Source organism: Mus caroli, unplaced genomic scaffold (genome assembly GCF_978045245.1).
Source record: "Mus caroli unplaced genomic scaffold, Mus_caroli_1 scaffold_1, whole genome shotgun sequence".
Lineage (NCBI taxonomy): Eukaryota > Metazoa > Chordata > Mammalia > Rodentia > Muridae > Mus > Mus caroli.
Genome location: NW_028227256.1, coordinates 116,167,875 through 116,185,956, shown reverse-complemented (window position 1 = coordinate 116,185,956; position 18,082 = coordinate 116,167,875). Strand labels below are relative to the sequence as shown.

General features: G+C 37.5%; 1 protein-coding gene across 3 annotated transcripts in view; it reads left to right on the top strand.

The window, feature by feature from the left end:
• Ptpn4 (protein tyrosine phosphatase non-receptor type 4) overlaps window positions 1-18,082 on the top strand; it is a 189,483-nt gene that overhangs the window by 156,839 nt on the left and 14,562 nt on the right. For all 3 annotated transcript variants that reach the window (XM_085840534.1, XM_085840532.1, XM_085840540.1), the window contains 4 exons: window positions 134-280; window positions 1,444-1,572; window positions 4,654-4,802; window positions 11,950-12,085. In XM_085840534.1, the coding sequence (XP_085696660.1) occupies window positions 134-280; window positions 1,444-1,572; window positions 4,654-4,802; window positions 11,950-12,085 (561 nt within the window). The remainder of the gene's footprint in view (window positions 1-133; window positions 281-1,443; window positions 1,573-4,653; window positions 4,803-11,949; window positions 12,086-18,082) is intronic.

The window sequence follows — 18,082 nt, the reverse complement described above, 5'->3', positions numbered from 1 at the left end:
TATTTGCTTTAAGTTCCTCTTGCACCAATTAAATAATGAATAAGTATAACTTTGGACATTGCCAGGAAATTTCTTTTACAAGTAAAATTATTAATGAAGATTATTTCTTATTTTAATTTCTTTTTCTTGTTAGATGGAAATTCCTTCTTCAAGTATTATAAATCAATACATTGCTTGTCAAGGGCCATTACCACACACTTGTAAAGATTTTTGGCAAATGACTTGGGAACAAGGCTCCTCCATGGTTGTGATGTTGACCACACAAGTTGAACGTGGCAGAGTAAGCTATAGCTTAATCTTAAACATTACTTAGGCTCTTTTTAAATTATATTGTATTTATATACTCAGAACATCCTCTTGTAGCCTTTTATCTTTTGTTTTGGTGCCATGCTTTGAATCATTACAGCTAAATACTTAAGACTGTGACCAGCACAATACTTGCAACATGAATATTACCATTCTTTTCATTGTATTTATTTAAAATGAATACTTTAAATTTTAAAGTTTAAAAAGTTTAAAGTTTAATACTGAAGAATATTTGGCAATAATAGTAACTGAAGTAGTGATAATAAAATTTGGGTGACACTGAAGAGCATTATGCTGAATGAGAAATTGTTAACAAATCAAAAATTATTGTATGATTCCATTTTTATGGAACATCCCAGATTGGCTCTTCATATGTACAGAAAGATACCTAAGTCCAGGTTTGGGAAAGAGGATGAAATGGGTCAGAAAGCATAACAACTACTAAAGAATACATGGGTTTTTTTTTTTTTTTTTATGGCACAGTGAAAATGAACTAAGAGTTTAGGAAATGGTTACACAGTTCTATGAAGTGTACTGAAAGCAATTGCACTTTAAATGGGTCAGTGATAGGAAAATAGAGCTAGGATTATATAGTATATATACATATGCACATATCCTACACACCTGTGATAAAACTCTAATCAGGATATAGCCAAACAGATTGTTTAGAGAAGGTTTTTTAAAGGTCAGTGAACAGCCAGGCAAGATGGGATAAATAAGTAAAGTACATACGGACCTAAGTTGAGATCCCCAGTACTCACCATAACATTTATAGATCTGGTAGCTTGCATCTGTAGCCCTAGAGCTGGCGGGCCGGAGCAGAGATAAGCAGATCCCTGTGCTCATTGACCAGCCAGCTTGCCTAGCCATACTGAAGAGCTACAAATAAACAAGGTAATGAGTGATGGAAGAGACCACAGTGCTACATGTGTGTGCATACACACTCATATATGTGCACAGGAACATTCATACAATATGCACCTGCATACACGAAAATATTAGTAGCTATTTGATGTAGGAGAATTATTTCCTATAAATTTGAAAGTTCTTAAAAAATTAGATCATTTTGAAAGTTGGAGAATTCAAATTTATGTCTTAAATAGGTAATTTTCTTGTATTCAATCTGTTGACAATCAGGTTAAATGTCACCAGTATTGGCCAGAACCCTCAGAAAGCTCATCCTATGGATGCTATCAAGTCACCTGCCACTCTGAAGAAGGAAACCCTGCCTATATCTTCAGGAAGATGACACTGTTTAACCAAGAGGTAAGAAGTCAAGAGTGTCTGTGTATAAGAACTGCTGTAAAGACTTGAAAATGAAAATGTTTTTAGTTTGAGACTAGTTACTAGGAAACAAAAGTTACTCAACTGGTGGGTAGAAGGATGGATCATCAGTTAAGAACAGCACTTGCTGGGGGGGCTGAAGGAATGGCTCAGAGGTTAAGTGCACTGACTGCTCTTCCAAAGAACCTGAGTTCAATTCCCAACACCCACATGGTGACTCACAACATTCTTTAATGGGAACCGATACCCTCTTCTGGTGTGTCTGGAGATAGCTACAGTGTGCTCATATATACATAAAATAAATAATTCTTAAAAACAAAACAAAAGAACACTTGCTGATTAGTCATAGGGAAAGTTCAGATCCCAGCACTGATATAATAAGCTGGACATTACTACAAGTGCCTGTAACCCCAGCTCTGAGAATTTAGACAAAAGGATCCCCGGGGCTTTCTGAGTTCTACCTAGCATAGCTCTGAGCAATGACCAGGTTTAGGGAGAGATACTGTTCTAAAGGAATAAGAAGAAAGTAAGAAAGGAGGACACCTGATGACTTTTCTGGCACATAGTCCACATACATGCACACACACACACACACATACACACACACTTTATTTATCTTTGCATAGTTCTGAGGTACTCTGGTTATATAAATAAAAATGTCATGGCTAGATATAGCTAGCTTTATATAGCTATAGTTAGACTCTAAGAAAAAGGACTATGTTGAAGATAGAAATCACTATGCACACATACACACACACTTGCCTACCTCTTGGTTATCTACTTAGGAAAATAAAGATGAAAATAAAGAACTATCTTAATGATTAACCTACAGATTGGTACATTATATCATAAGCTAGACAATATATCCTTAATTTATTCTTATTCGAATAAACTTTAGCCGTTTCTCCCTGTAATGTTTAGCTTCATTTAGTGTCCGATTCCTTTTCTATATGTTAGCACATCATCAGGCTCCTTCCTTATTGGCTGTAAGAGAGCCAGTAAGGCTCTACGTCACTTGTCATTAATCATACCCTTGGAGTTCCTGCCATCAAAAGTTTTAAGTATTGGTGGGAGAGACCTGGGCCTTCACAGTCTTATGTGGCAGTTTCTTTCTTCCTTTGGCTTTGTTTAAAATGGCCTTCAGTGTTACTAAGTGTTGTGGTGCAAGTATTTAATCCTAGCTTGAGCCAAACATAAAATGTTGAGCCAACATAAAAATGTACATACACAATGCTGGGCGGTGGTGGCGCACAACTTTAATCCCGGCACTTGGGAGGCAGAGGCAGGCAGATTTCTGAGTTCGAGGCCAGCCTGGTCTACAAAGTGAATTCCAGGACAGCCAGGACTACACAGAGAAACCCTGTCTCGAAAAAAACAAATAAAATAAAATAAAATAAAATAAAATAAAATAAAATAAAATAAAAATGCACATTCACTGATAGATACTAGATAGGCAACTTCCACTCCCAAAGTCTTGATTGACTTTGACCTTCATTGAAGGGGCTCTAGCCAGCCTATCAAGCCTGGCCCTTCTTCCTCATTTTCTCTGCCTTGCTAGATTACATTCCTGTGCTAGCCCAAAAGGCCCATTTCCTTATTAGTCCACTTTCTCCTTCTGAAACTGTCTACGAGTCCATTTATCAAAGTATTGAAGTCCAGCAATCTAAAGCCCCCTTTGGCTCACCTAATTAACACGCCCAATTAAAGTTAATCATCTCACTCTGACTCTTCCCCTTTACTTTTACAAACTGCCAAGTCTGTCTCCTCTCTGTCCATAGGCGGTCCTTTGTCAGCACCCACCCCACTCCCATCCCAAGGACAAATACTCCTTCCCCTCTCCCGTTTCCTGTCCTCTCTCCCATAGCCTCTGTCTTCTGTCTTTCTCTCTTATTCATGCCCTTTTCTCCAACTTGGTCTTGGTGGTCTGAGTTGATACCTGTCTTTTCATTCATGATCTCCATTTAACATAAATGGCTGTCCCCGGACTGAGTGATGTTGAATGATAGCTATATCCAGTTTTAAAGTGTGTGAGTCAGTAATTTGATATGATTTAGTCTTTTTATGAAACCTTTTAAACCCAAAGATGCTGTGGAGCTGTAGGTGTCCTTTCACTTTTCACTTGAAGGAAAGAACCTCTGAAATATTAAATGCCAAAATTGGCAGAGTTAGGATTTGAGGATTTCAGCCAGAGTTCTTATTTTAATTATATCCATCATTGCTCCCCTTACCACAGCCAAGTATAATTAATCCTTATTTAACTTTGTGTTTTTATGGCCTCTATTAATCTGTATATTTGAGAGATTTTATATTTAAATGTTTTATTATACTCATTTATGTGTGTGCAAGTGTTTGTGGTTTTGTCATGGTGCACCTGTGGAGGTCAGGGAGGGCAGAAGACCCAGCAATTGGGTTGAGATGGTCATTCTTGGCCATAAGCACTCCTAGCAGCTGAGCCATTTCATTCTACTGGGGCTTTGATGTCATTCCTGTCATGGAATAATTGTCTCAAGTTTTGTTCATACTCACAAAAGTGTTTACTTTACGATCTTTGTTCATGTGGAATCCCTATTAGGTAATCTTTTAAGCAGTTATCTGAACTTAATTTATTTCTGCCTATTTATTTGATTACCCTATTCAAAATGCCTTAGATATAAAAATTGAGTCATTAAAGTATAGCAATGTTGCCAGGTGGTGGTGGTGAACACCTTTAATCCTAGCACTTGGGAGTTAGAAGTTGGTGGATCTTTATGAATTTGAGTCTAGCCTGGTCTATAGACTTCGTTCCAGGACAGCCAAAAGCTATACAAAGAAACCGTGTCTCAGAAAATCTTAACCAAAAAAAAAAAAGTATAGCAATGTAAGTAGCTAGTACTTACAAGGATACAACTATTTCTGTGAAATGTTTTCCTTCATTTCGAATGTTGTATTTAAGTGAGTTTATACACAGTGGCAAGAGAAAAAGGAAAGGTGGTTTTACTTTCCTTCTAAAACTAAAATGGCATGAATTTTATATTTTACAGGTAATTCCTAAGTCAAAGTGTGTAACTTCTCATTTTCATTTAGAAAAACGAGAGCCGTCAACTCACTCAGATTCAGTACACAGCCTGGCCTGACCATGGAGTACCTGATGATTCGAGTGACTTTCTGGATTTTGTTTGTCATGTACGAGACCAGAGGGCTGGAAAAGAAGAGCCCATTATTGTTCATTGCAGGTACTTTATTTCCTGTCCTTAAGAAATGAATAAGTACGTTCTTGGGAATGCATTCTGTATTTTGGCCTTTTGTTGTAATAGAAGATGGTAGACAATGGAGAAAATTCTAATATAATGGTGTAGAAACTATGTAAAAGGATAAAAACAATAGTTATTTTTCTGGTTCTCCTATTTTAATATCTCTTGGAATGTGTCTTATAATTGATGGTAACTTGGATATGATGAAACACTAACAGTATGTGTTGTATTGCTTTAACAAGATACTTGAAACTGGGTAATTTATAAAAACAGGAATGTATTTTTCAGTTTTAGATTGCAGGGTTAAGTATGGCCAGCAGAGGCTGCTACTCTACAAACTAGGGGAGCTAATACAGTACAGAGCCCTGTGGGCCTCTGAAACTTAACCTGTATGACTAGCAGCAGATCCAAAGTGGCATCTTTCTTTCTGCCACTGGGTCACCTCTGGTAATATCTTAATATATACCTTTAATGGTAATATCTTAATGTTTTTTCATTTTAACATTTTTGAGAAAAGGTCTTATATAACCTAACCTGATCTAAGTGCCCTTACATTCCTCCACCAATTCTGGAGTTGTACATGTATAGTATACTGCCACCTTATCTTACAAAATAGAACTTTTGTGTTTTTATTTTTTTAATTCCATTTCCATGTTCAGCTGGTTTTATTTTTCATTATTCAGCAAGCTTGTTTTGTTTTGTTCTTTGAGACAGGGTTTCTCTGTGTAGCCCTGGCTGTCCTGGAACTCACTCTATAGACAAGGCTGGCCTTGCACTCAGAAATCTGCCTGCCTCTGCCTCCCAAGTGCTGGGATTAAAGGCATGGGCCACCACCCCCGGCTTTTCTTTTCTTTTCTTTTTAATCTCCTGTTTTGTCCTCCTTCTTTATTTTAATATTTTTTTATTATTTATTAATTTGACATCATACATCCCAATTCCACTCATCTCCTCATCCCTCCACATCTACCCTCTGCCCTTGCAACCTTCTCCCAAAAACAAAGTGAAATAAAAAAACATCTCACTGTGTGAGCTGCAGAGGGTCACACAATGTACTCGGTTCCCACACAGCTTTACTTGCAAATGGTCATCGCAATGAGTCATTGATCCAGCATCAATCCTGGATCCTTGCCTGGATATTCTTTTATTGCCCTGTGTCATGGACATCCTACAACTTTGGTTCTGTAGAACTTGCCCCTTACCACACTCCAGTATGTGAGTGAGTTTGTCAGCCACCCCCCCCCCTTCCCCAGCTCTCCTGTGCCCATGCTGTGACCAGCTCTTCCACTTTGCTCTAGTGAGGGATTCCTCCTCCGTTTTATAACTTATTTCTACTCTTCTTTTTCCTTTTACTTAACACTGTTTCTTGTGTCTCTGTTTCCTCTCCTTTCTTGTTTTCTTTCTTTATCCCATTCATTACTATTTCCACCTTTGCTATAAGTGATTTTTAACTTCAGAGTATACTGAACATTCGTTTTGCCATTTTTTTCTTCTTTGGTCACTGCGGGTGTGTTATGGAGTTTAATCAATTTCACTATGTTTCTATATCACATTCATTGTGGGGTTACCAATTTGTTTTCATCTTCCTGAGTAATATTGGGGGTTTACCCTGCAAGAATAGCCTGCTAGGGAGGACGATTCCCAAATAAAAGTGGAAGAAAAATCCATACCAACAAAGGCACAAATTAGGACACAGAAATACTCAATTACTAAATTCAAACATACTAAAACAGGTAAAATGTTGGATAAATTCAAACATTTTCCTGTAAAAATCATTAGTGACTTTAAGGAAAATACAAATAAGCAGATGAATGAACTAAGAATTTCACATGGGGGCTTGGAAAGAAAACTGGCAACATAGAAGAGAAAGTAAGCAAGTGGATAGAAAAGTTAGCTTACACATGAATAAGAAATTAATCAAGGAAATTGAGATGTACAAAATACAAATAGAAATGTTGGAAATGAAAACTTTGGAGGAACAAATTTTTAATAAATATAGAAAGTAGACTGCATCACCAATGGACTAGACGAAGCAGCAACAATAAAAGAACATCAGGACTGTGGGCAAGGCTGAAGAATACTATGCAAACTTGATTTAAAAGCTGGGCATCGTGGCGCACGCCTTTAATCCCAGCACTCTGAAGGCAGAGGCAGGCAGATTTCTGAGTCCAAGGCCAGCCTGGTCTACAAAGTGAGTTCCAGGACAGCCAGGGATATACAGAGAAACCATGTCTAAAAAAACAAAAAACAAAACAAACAAACAAAAACAAAAAACAAAAAAAAGCAAGCAAACAAAAAGTCACAACCACAATTTTCAAAAACTGTAGGATGTTATCAAGAGACAGAATCTAGGAATCTGTGGGGTAGAAGGAATCAACATTAAAATTTCATCTAGAAAATCTATTCAATGAAAATATAGCAGTTTTCCAAATCTAGGAAAGAAATGAACATCTAAGCCCAGGGGTTATTTAGAACCCCAAATTACATGACCAAGGGAGAACCTCTCCATAGTACAGTATACTCAAGATGCCAAAGTGTGAAAACACAGCAATATTAAAAACTGTAGAAGAGCCAAGCATAGTGGAACATACCTTGGTGCAAAGGTAGTAGGATCTTTGATGTTCAGGCCAGCCAGTACAACATAGTGAGCCCCTTTTCCAAACAAGACAAACACTGGAAGAGAAAAGACGGTATCTCACTTACAACAGCAAGCCTAGTGACTGGAGAGATGGCTCATCAGTCAAGAACACTGGCTGCTCTTGCAGAAGGCCTGTCTTTGATTCCCAGAACTCACCTAGTAACTCATAACTGTCGTTAAGTCTAGTCCAAGGCATTTGATGCTCTCTTCTATCTTCCTTGGGCCAGAGATGCATGTGATGCACACACATAACTGCAGGCAAAACACTTAAACACATACCATGGTTGAGATAGTAAAGCGTTGAGGGAAGGGGAGTACATTAGATCTTACAACCGAAAATTTAAAGGCCATAAAAGCATAAAATCATATATTTCAAGTCCTGAAGATGAATAGTTAACAAAGCTGCTCTATTCCCGAAATCTACCTTTTAATAGAACAGAAATAAGGACATTTCAACTCTAAGACAGTTCATGGCCACTAAGTCAGCATTGCAAAAGCTACTGAAAGGGGACCAAAACACAGGGCAGTAGGAACAATGGAGAGCACAGGCTAGAGTTGCTTTCATGTGAGGACTAAATAAACAAAGGATACTTAAACCCATCATATCTTGTTTAACAAAGTAAGTCAGTGAAATTCCTAATGCAGATAGAGAAAAAGCAAAAAGCAAATATTAACCAACCAAAACAACAACCAGCAAAATTATAGGAGAAAAGAAGGAAAAGAAAGAAATGGGAAGTGAAGGAAAAAGAAAATAAAAAGAAAGTCAGGAGAAACATGCCCTCAACATAATAAAGACTACAATAAACATAATAAAGACTACAATAAACATAATAAAGACTACAATAAACATAATAAAGACTACAATAAACCTGTAGTTAACATGATAGATACCAAATGCAGAAAAACTGAACACATTTTCTCTATAGTCAGAAACTAGACAATTCATATATTTAATATATTGTTCTATGCTTGATTCAGTATAATCTCAAAATATTAGGTAGAATAATACGGCAAGAAAATGAAAATATAAATAAATATTTTCTGGTCATGTGATATGATTTTTAAAAGACCCTACAGACTCCATAAGAAAACTCTTAGCTCTGAATAACACTTTTAACCAATATTAAAAGAAAAAAAATCAGCAAACAAATATAGGTAGCTTTCATATAGATCAGTAAGAAACTTGTCAACAAAGAATTCAGTGGGGAAGTTCATTCACAGTAGCTTTAATAAAGTACCTAGGAATAAACATAATTAAGGCCATTAACGACCTCTACAATAAAAATGCTAAAATACTGAAGAAAGTAATTGAAGATACTGAAAGATGAACGACCTACCATACTTATGGGCTAATACAATAATTGTAAAATGGCTGTGTTACTAAAAGAAACTTACAGACTAAACATAATCTTTGTTAAAATTCTACTGACATTCTCCAGAAATAGAACAGGAAATCCTATAACTCACATGAAAGCCAAAAAGACCCCAAATAAACAAGACAAACAAACAAACAAACATCATAATCAGAGAGTATCACAGTATATATATGATCTCAAGTTAAACTGTACAGCTGTAGGACAAACGCAGTGGGATTCTGGCATGAACAGACACAGACCAGTGGCTAGAATAATAGAACCAGAAGTAAATGCACACAATTACATCTGCCATTTTACAAGTGTTGACAACATAGTTTTTACTTGGGTAGTGTTGATCTCTTGATAATCACTGATTATTCTTCATCCCCAGCTGATTAGAAACAGCCAATTTTTAATTAAAAATATATCAACAGCCCCAACAGACTGTTTTCAAGGACTCCAAACTTTTCTCTGAAACTTCACAAGCTAGGCCTCTATTATCTTTGTTTCTCTCAGCATGATTTTCCTATGACTCATTAGGCTCCAAGCACTCAATGTCTTTTCCAGACCAAAGTTCCAAACCCTCCACCTTTCTCCCATAAGACATCCCAAGGCATAAAAACTACATAGTCAGGTCCATCACAGGAAGACTTCACTTTTAGTACCAGTTTCTGCTTTAGTTTGATTTTCTTTTGCTGTGAGTAAACACTGATCAGAAGCAACTTGGTACCGAATCTATTTTATTTTATGTCCCTCATGGAGGGAAGTCGGGGCAAGACTCACAGCAGGATTTTGGGGACAGAAGCTGAAGAAGCATCACAATGGTTACTCACTCACTCCTACTGACTTGCTAAGCTACTTTTCTTAAATAGCCTAGGAACACCTGCCAAGGGTTGGCACTACCCACACTAGTCTGGGTCCTCCTATATCAATCAGCAATTAAGAAAATACCCCCCAAGCCCATAGGCTAAACTGATGGAGTCAGTTCTTCAATTGGCTTTCTGACAAATGAGTTGGCAGAACGTAACCAGACAACCTCCTCAATACATGGTGCTGAAAAATCTGGATGTCAGAATGAAACTGGACTCATACCTCTCATGCTTCATAAATATCAACTTAAAATGAATCAGAAACCATTATATAAGACTTGAGAACCAGAAACTCTTAGTGGAAACTGTGGATAAAAAGTGGTGATACAAGCAGGAATTTTCTGAGCGTGTAAAAGCTCTAGAAGTAATGGCAAGTACTGACAAATGGAATTGGATCACATTCTAAAGCTTCTGTTCAATGAAAGAAATTATCAGCGGAGTGAAGAGATGCTGCCTGCCAACGGGAAATCTGACCTGATTAATATCTAGATGGGACAAAACAAAATATCCACTTCATAAATAGGCAAATAAGTTGAACTAACAGTTCTCAAAAGAAGAAACACAAATAGCCAATGAATATATGAAAAAAGATTCAACATTTTTTAGTTATTAGGGAAGTGAAAATTAAAACTTGTTTGTCATTTTATCTCATTCTGCTCAGGATGGCCATCCTCAAGAAACTAGATAAGAAATGATGGTGAGGATATGGGAAAAGTGGAGCCTTTATTCACATCTTCTGAGACTATGAATTGTTAGAGTCTCTGTGAAAATCAGTATGTGGCTTCCTTGAATATTAAACTACCACATGACCCAGCTATTCCACAGATTAGTATATACTTTAACCACTTGATGCCAGTTCAATATATCACAGATATGCTTACATTTTATTGTTATTTTGTTAATATATTATTAATAAATGTACATTATTATATTTATTATTGCTGTACTGTTTACAATAGCCCAGATATGGAACCAGCCTAGATGCCCATCAATAGATAGATAGATAGATAGATAGATAGATAGATAGATAGATAGATAGATGAATGTGGTGCATATATACAATGAATTCAGTGTAAAGAAGAATGAAAATTTATCATTTATAAAAAAGTTGATAGAGCCGGGCATGGTGGCGCACGCCTTTAATCCCAGCACTCTGGAGGCAGAGGCAGGCAGATTTCTGAGTTCCAGGCCAGCCTGGTCTACAAAGTGAGTTCCAGGACAGCCAGGGCTATAAAGAGAAACCCTGTCTCAAACAAACAAACAAAAAACAAAAAAGAACATTGCTAGAACTGTAGATCAGGTTCAGAAATACGTTTTGTTTTGGTTTTGGTTTTGGTTTTTTGGTGGATATTTAGTGAGGGAAAAATACATGCAAGTAAGAAGGGGAGTAGAAGAAAAGGAATGAAAGGGAAGAGGGAAAGTTAAGGGACAAACAAAAGGGGTCATGTTTTCTCTCATAGGGAATCTAGATTTAAATATACACATATTGAAATATCTGCATATGATATGAAAGCAAAAAGGGGGCAGGTGGTAGGAGGCAAGTACAGGACAGGAAGTGCCATGTTATGCAGGAAAAGTGCCATGAAATTCATTCATCATTTTGTATGCTAACCAAAAAAAATTTTTTAGGAGTCCAGTGTCAGGGCTGGAGAGATGACGGCTCAGTACTTAAGAGAAGTATTTCTCATTCTGAGGACCAGGGTTCAGGACCCAGCACTCACATCGTGGCTAACAACCAACTAAAGTTCCTGTTGCTGGGGATGTCATCTCTGGCCTCTGCAGGCACTAGACATAGGCACAGGCACATGGTGCATTTACGTACATGCAGGCAAAACACTTATACACATGAAATAATTTTAAAAATCAAAACAAGATGCAATGTCAAGAAGGTTAGATGTATGCATCTTTACATTATAGAAATCTTCGGTAGCTACTATAGTCATGTTTGTAGGTTATAAGTTTTTTTTTAAGTATCTCAATGGTAAATTTGATATAATTTAACTTTGTTTAAAACATTAACTTACATAAGGTACAAAAAGCCATAATTGTATTTTATGTATTTTTAATGATTTATTTTACATTTTTTCTTTTGCATTTAAATGGATTTAAAATATTAAACAGTTGACTTGCTAGTTTTATCAAATAAAACTTTAAAATGAAAATTGTTTTTCTTTATTGTGATTTGCTTTTTCTTTGCTATTTCTGCAGAAAAGCCACAAATTTAGCAATTGTACTACTAAAACTTTGCACATCCGTCTGTCCTTTTTCAGTGCTGGAATTGGAAGGACTGGGGTTCTTATTACTATGGAAACTGCCATGTGTCTCATTGAATGCAATCAGCCAGTTTATCCACTAGACATTGTAAGAACAATGAGAGATCAAAGAGCAATGATGATCCAAACACAGGTGAGTACTGTGCTTCGTTTGTAAACGAAGCAATACATCTAACCTTCTTGACATTGCATCTGCCTCCTAAACACAGTAGATCTTGTTACTAATCTGCATTCTATAGCTTTTTGTGTTGTACACAAATGTACATATGTATAATAGGTTCCTGTTATGAAGCCCAGTCTGACCTAGAGCTCCAACTCTGCAACCTCCTGCCTTAGCTTCCTAACAAGCACGTGCCTCAAGTACGCCCCTAAATTATACCTTTATCGTTTTAATTCTGACTCATAAACTGTACCTCTATAGTATAATAATCAATAGCTCTTGGTATTATAATTAAAAATATCGTGGAAAACAGCCATGTTCATTTTATGTGTGTGCCATATCTGTCTTCTTTTTATGGTGCAAGGGGTGAATGAAGTTGCAACAGACACCTGTGGCCTTTCACAAGAACAGCTTTGTCAGTATGCACATGGCTTAGCATGTTAACTCGTGAGTGCTTTGCTAGATGTAGAGGCACTTGTCTTGGGTTGTTTAGTCAAGAGGAATGCTGTCTGTGAGAGTAAGCCTAAACTGGAGATCTGGGTAGAGCTTTGTTCAGGACTACCTTTGTTGTAGAAAGCCTTCGCTTTTCCTAAGAACTTAAATTGCATAACAATGACAAAATTCCTAGAATTTAAACTACTTATTTATTAAATTCTCCACTGACTTTTCATTTTGCCTCAGTAATCAAAAGAATCAAGAAATTTTAGAACTAGTGTTAAGACTGGTTTTTGTATTAATTAAAGCAGAGTAAAATGTTGGCATAGTTAGTGGCCACAAGATTTCTTGATGCTCACTGGCCTAACTACTCTAAAAAATACCCATTATTTTCTAAGCTTCTAAATACACAAAATTTCACACTTACTCAAAAGTTAATATAATATAATAAAAACATTATAAATACCCAACATTTGTCTACTGAGTTTTATTTTCCCAGTTTCACTTTCCCATTATTTAAAGCAAATCTTGGATGGCATAAATATCTTAGCATGTTACTAAAAGAGAAGATTATTTTCTTTTAAAAAATTACTATCTCACTTAAATGTAATTATAATTTCTTTTTTTTTCTTAGATATTTTCTTTATTTACATTTCAAATGTTGTCCCCTTTCCTAGTTTCCTCTCTGAAAATCCCTTATCCCCAACCCTTTCCCCCTGACAGCTTTATCAGCTCCTGTCAGCAAGCTCTTGTTAGTATCCGAAATAGTATCTGGGTTTGGTGGTTGTTTATGGGATGGATCCCCAAGTGGGGCAGTCTTTGGATGGTTATACCCCCTCCCCCCCAGGGTTTCTATATGTAGCCCTGGCAGTCCTGGAACTCACTTTGTAGACCAGGCTGGCCTCGAACTCAGAAATTCGCCTGCCTCTGCCTCCAGAGTGCTGGGATTAAAGGTGTGCACCACCACGCCCGGCTCTTGTTTCCTCTTCTAAGAAGGATTGAAGTATCCACACTTTGGTCTTCCTTCTTGAATTTCATGTGTTTTGCAAATTGTATCTTGGGTATTCTGAGCTTTTGGGCTAATGTCCACTTATCAGTGAGTGCAAATCATATGTGTTCTTTTGTGATTGGGTTACCTCACTCAGGATGATATCCTCCAGATCCATCCATTTGTCTAAGAATTTCATAAATTCATTGTTTTTAATAGCTGCGTAGTACTCCATTGTATAAATGTACCACATTTTCTGTATCCATTCCTCTGTTGAGGGACATCTGGGTTCTTTCCAGCTTCTGGCTATTATAAATAAGGCTGCTGTGAACATAGTGGAGCATGTGTCCTAATTACATGATGGGACATCTTCTGGGTATTTGCCCAGGAGAGGTATTGCTGCGTCTTCCAGTAGTACTATGTCCAATTTTTGAGGAACCCCCAGACTGATTTCCAGAATGTTTGTACCAGCTTGCAATCCCACCAGCAATGGAGGAGTGTTCCTCTTTCTTCTCATCCTCGACAGCACCTGCTGTCACCTGTTAGTACACTTTTTATGAAATGTGATGCAGCACAATTTGGTGCACTTAAGTATAAGATTATAATGTCTTCTTGGTTAATTGACCCTGTGATCAGAATAAGATGTCCCTCAGCACTTCTGATTAGCTTTGTCAGATATTTGGACTGCAGTGCTTCCCCACTTCTGGTCTTATTTGCTTGGAATACTTATTTGTCCTTTTACTTCAAGGTGGTACTTATCTTTAAAGGTAAAGTGAATTTCTTGTAGACAACAAAAGATGGATTTTATATCTTCTAACTGGAGAGTTGAGGCCGCTAATATTTAAAGTTATTGAAAGGTGTGTATTGATGGCAGTACTGTCCTGTACTAAGTGTTATTTTCAGTATTCTCTATAGGCTGATTTATTGGACACAAATTCCTTTTGCCTGTTTGTATCATGGAAAGTTTTTCTTTCTCCAACTATAGCGGGTTGTTTTGCTGAGTACATTAATCTGAATTTGTATCCGTGGTCTTTTGGAACTTAGAGTATGGGGGCTGGAGAGATGGTTCAGTGATTAAGAGCACTGACTGCTCTTCCAGAGGCCCTGAGTTCAAATCCACATGAACATAGAATAAACTAAGAAGTGTGAGCCACATGGTGGCTCACAACCATCCATAATGAAATCTGATGCCCTCTTCTGGTGTGTCTGAAGACAGCTACACTTTACTTACATACAATAAATAAATAAATCTTAAAAAAAAAAAGAACTTAGAGTATATTGTTCTAGGCTCTTCTGATTTTCAGATTTTTCACTGAAATGTCAGCTGTTATTGTAATCAATTTTCTTTTATGTGTGACTTGTGGGATCTTCCTCCCCCCTTCTTTCCTTCCTTCCTGTCTTTCTTTTTTTTTTCTTTTTTTTTTTTTTGATTTTTAATATTTTTATTACATATTTTCTCAATTACATTTCCAATGCTATCCCCAAAGTCCCCCATAGCGCCCCCCACTTCCCTACCCACCCATTCCCATTCTTTTGGCCCTGGCATTCCCCTATATTGGGGCATATAAAGTTTGCAAGTCCAATGGGCCTCTCTTTCCATTGATGGCCGACTAGGCCATCTTTCGATACATATGCAGCTAGAGACAAGAGCTCCGGGGTTCTGGTTAGTACATCGTGTTGTTCCAACAATAGGGTTGCAGATCCCTTTAGCTCCTTGGGTACTTTCTCTAGCTTCTCCATTGGGAGCCCTGTGATACATCCAATAGCTGACTGTGAACATCCACTCCTGTGTTTGCTAGGCCCCGGCATCGTCTCACAAGAGACAGCTATATTTGGGTCCTTTCAGCAAAATCTTGCTAGTGTATGCAATGGTGTCAGCGTTTAGAAGCTGATTATGGGATGGATCCCTGGATACGGCAGTCTCTAAATGGTCCATCCTTTCATCACAGCTACGAACTTTGTCTCTGTAACTCCTTCCCTGGGTGTTTTGTTCCCAATTCTAAGAAGGTGCACAGTGTCCACACTTTGGTCTTCATTCTTCTTGAGTTTCATGCGTTTATCAAATTGTATCTTATATCTTGGGTATCCTAAGTTTTGGGCTAATATCCACTTATCAATGAATACATATTGTGTGAGTTCTTTTGTGATTGTGTTACTTCACTCAAGATGATGCCCTCCAGGTCCATCCATTTGTCTAGGAATTTCATAAATTCATTCTTTTTAATAGCTGAGTAGTACTCCATTGTGTAAATGTACCATAATTTCTGTATCCATTCCTCTGTTGAGGGACATCTGGGTTCTTTCCAGCTTCTGGCTATTATAAATAGGGCTGCTATGAACATAGTGGAGCATGTGTCCTTTTTACCGGTTGGGACATCTTCTGGATATATGCCCAGGAGAGGTATTGCTGGATCCTCCGGTAGTACTATGTCCAATTTTCTGAGGAACCGCCAGACTGATTTCCAGAGTGGTTGTACAAGCTTGCAATCCCACCAACAATGGAGGAGTGTTCCTCTTTCTCCACATCCTCGCCAGCATCTGCTGTCACCTGAATTTTTGATCTTAGCCATTCTGACTGGTGTGAGGTGGAATCTCAGGGTTGTTTTGATTTGCATTTCCCTGATGATTAAGGATGTTGAACATTTTTTCAGGTGTTTCTCTGCCATTCGGTATTCCTCAGGTGAGAATTCTTTGTTCAGTTCTGAGCCCCATTTTTTAATGGGGTTATTTGACTTTCTGGAGTCCACCTTCTTGAGTTCTTTATATATATTGGATATTAGTCCCTTATCTGATTTAGGATAGGTGAAGATCCTTTCCCAATCTGTTGGTGGTTTTTTTGTCTTATTGATGGTGTCTTTAGCCTTGCAGAAGCTTTGTAGTTTCATGAGGTCCCACTTGTCAATTCTCGATCTTACAGCACAAGCCATTACTGTTCTATTCAGGAATTTTTCCCCTGTGCCCATATCTTCAAGGCTTTTCCCCACTTTCTCCTCTATAAGTTTCAGTGTCTCTGGTTTTATGTGAAGTTCCTTGATCCACTTAGACTTGACCTTAGTACAAGGAGATAGGAATGGATCGATTCGCATTCTTCTACATGTTAACAACCAGTTGTGCCAGCACCATTTGTTGAAAATGCTGTCTTTCTTCCACTGGATGTTTTTAGCTCCCTTGTCGAAGATCAAGTGACCATAGGTGTGTGGGTTCATTTCTGGCTCTTCAATTCTATTCCATTGGTCTATTTGTCTGTCACTATACCAGTACCATGCAGTTTTTATCACAATTGCTCTGTAGTAGAGCTTTAGGTCCGGCATGGTGATTCCACCAGAGGTTCTTTTATCCTTGAGAAGAGTTTTTGCTATCCTAGGTTTTTTGTTATTCCAGATGAATTTGCAGATTGCACTTTCTAGTTCGTTGAAGAATTGAGTTGGAATTTTGATGGGGATTGCATTGAATCTGTAGATTGCTTTTGGCAAGATAGCCATTTTTACAATGTTGATCCTGCCAATCCATGAGCATGGGAGATCTTTCCATCTTCTGAGATCTTCTATAATTTCTTTCTTCAGAGACTTGAAGTTTTTATTATACAGATCTTTCACTTCCTTAGTTAGAGTCACGCCAAGATATTTTATATTATTTGTGACTATTGAGAAGGGTGTTGTTTCCCTAATTTCTTTCTCAGCCTGTTTATTCTTTGTGTAGAGAAAGGCCATTGATTTGTTTGAGTTAATTTTATATCCAGCTACTTCACCGAAGCTGTTTATCAGGTTTAGGAGTTCTCTGGTGGAACTTTTAGGGTCACTTATATATACTATCATATCATCTGCAAAGAGTGATATTTTGACTTCATCTTTTCCAATTTGTATCCCTTTGATCTCCTTTTGTTGTCGAATTGCTCTGGCTAGGACTTCAAGTACAATGTTGAATAGGTATGGAGAAAGTGGACAGCCTTGTCTAGTCCCTGATTTTAGAGGGATTGCTTCAAGCTTCTGACCATTTACTTTGATGTTGGCTACTGGTTTGCTGTAGATTGCTTTTATCATGTTTAGGTATGGGCCTTGAATTCCTGATCTTTCCAAGACTTTTATCATGAATGGGTGTTGGATCTTGTCAAATGCTTTTTCCGCATCTAAGGAGATGACCATGTGGTTTTTGTCTTTGAGTTTGTTTATATACTGGATTACGTTGATGGATTTCCGTATATTGAACCATCCCTGCATCCCTGGGATGAAACCTACTTGGTCAGGATGGATGATTGTTTTGATGTGTTCTTGGATTCGGTTAGCAAGAACTTTATTGAGGATTTTTGCATCAATATTCATAAGGGATATTGGTCTGAAGTTTTCTATCTTTGTTGGGTCTTTTTGTGGTTTAGGTATCAGAGTAATTGTGGCTTCATAGAATGAGTTGGGTAGAGTACCTTCTGTTTCTATTTTGTGGAATAGTTTGTGAAGAACTGGGATTAGATCTTCTTTGAAGGTCTGATAGAACTCTGCACTAAATCCATCTGGTCCTGGGCTTTTTTTAGTTGGGAGACTATTAATGACTGC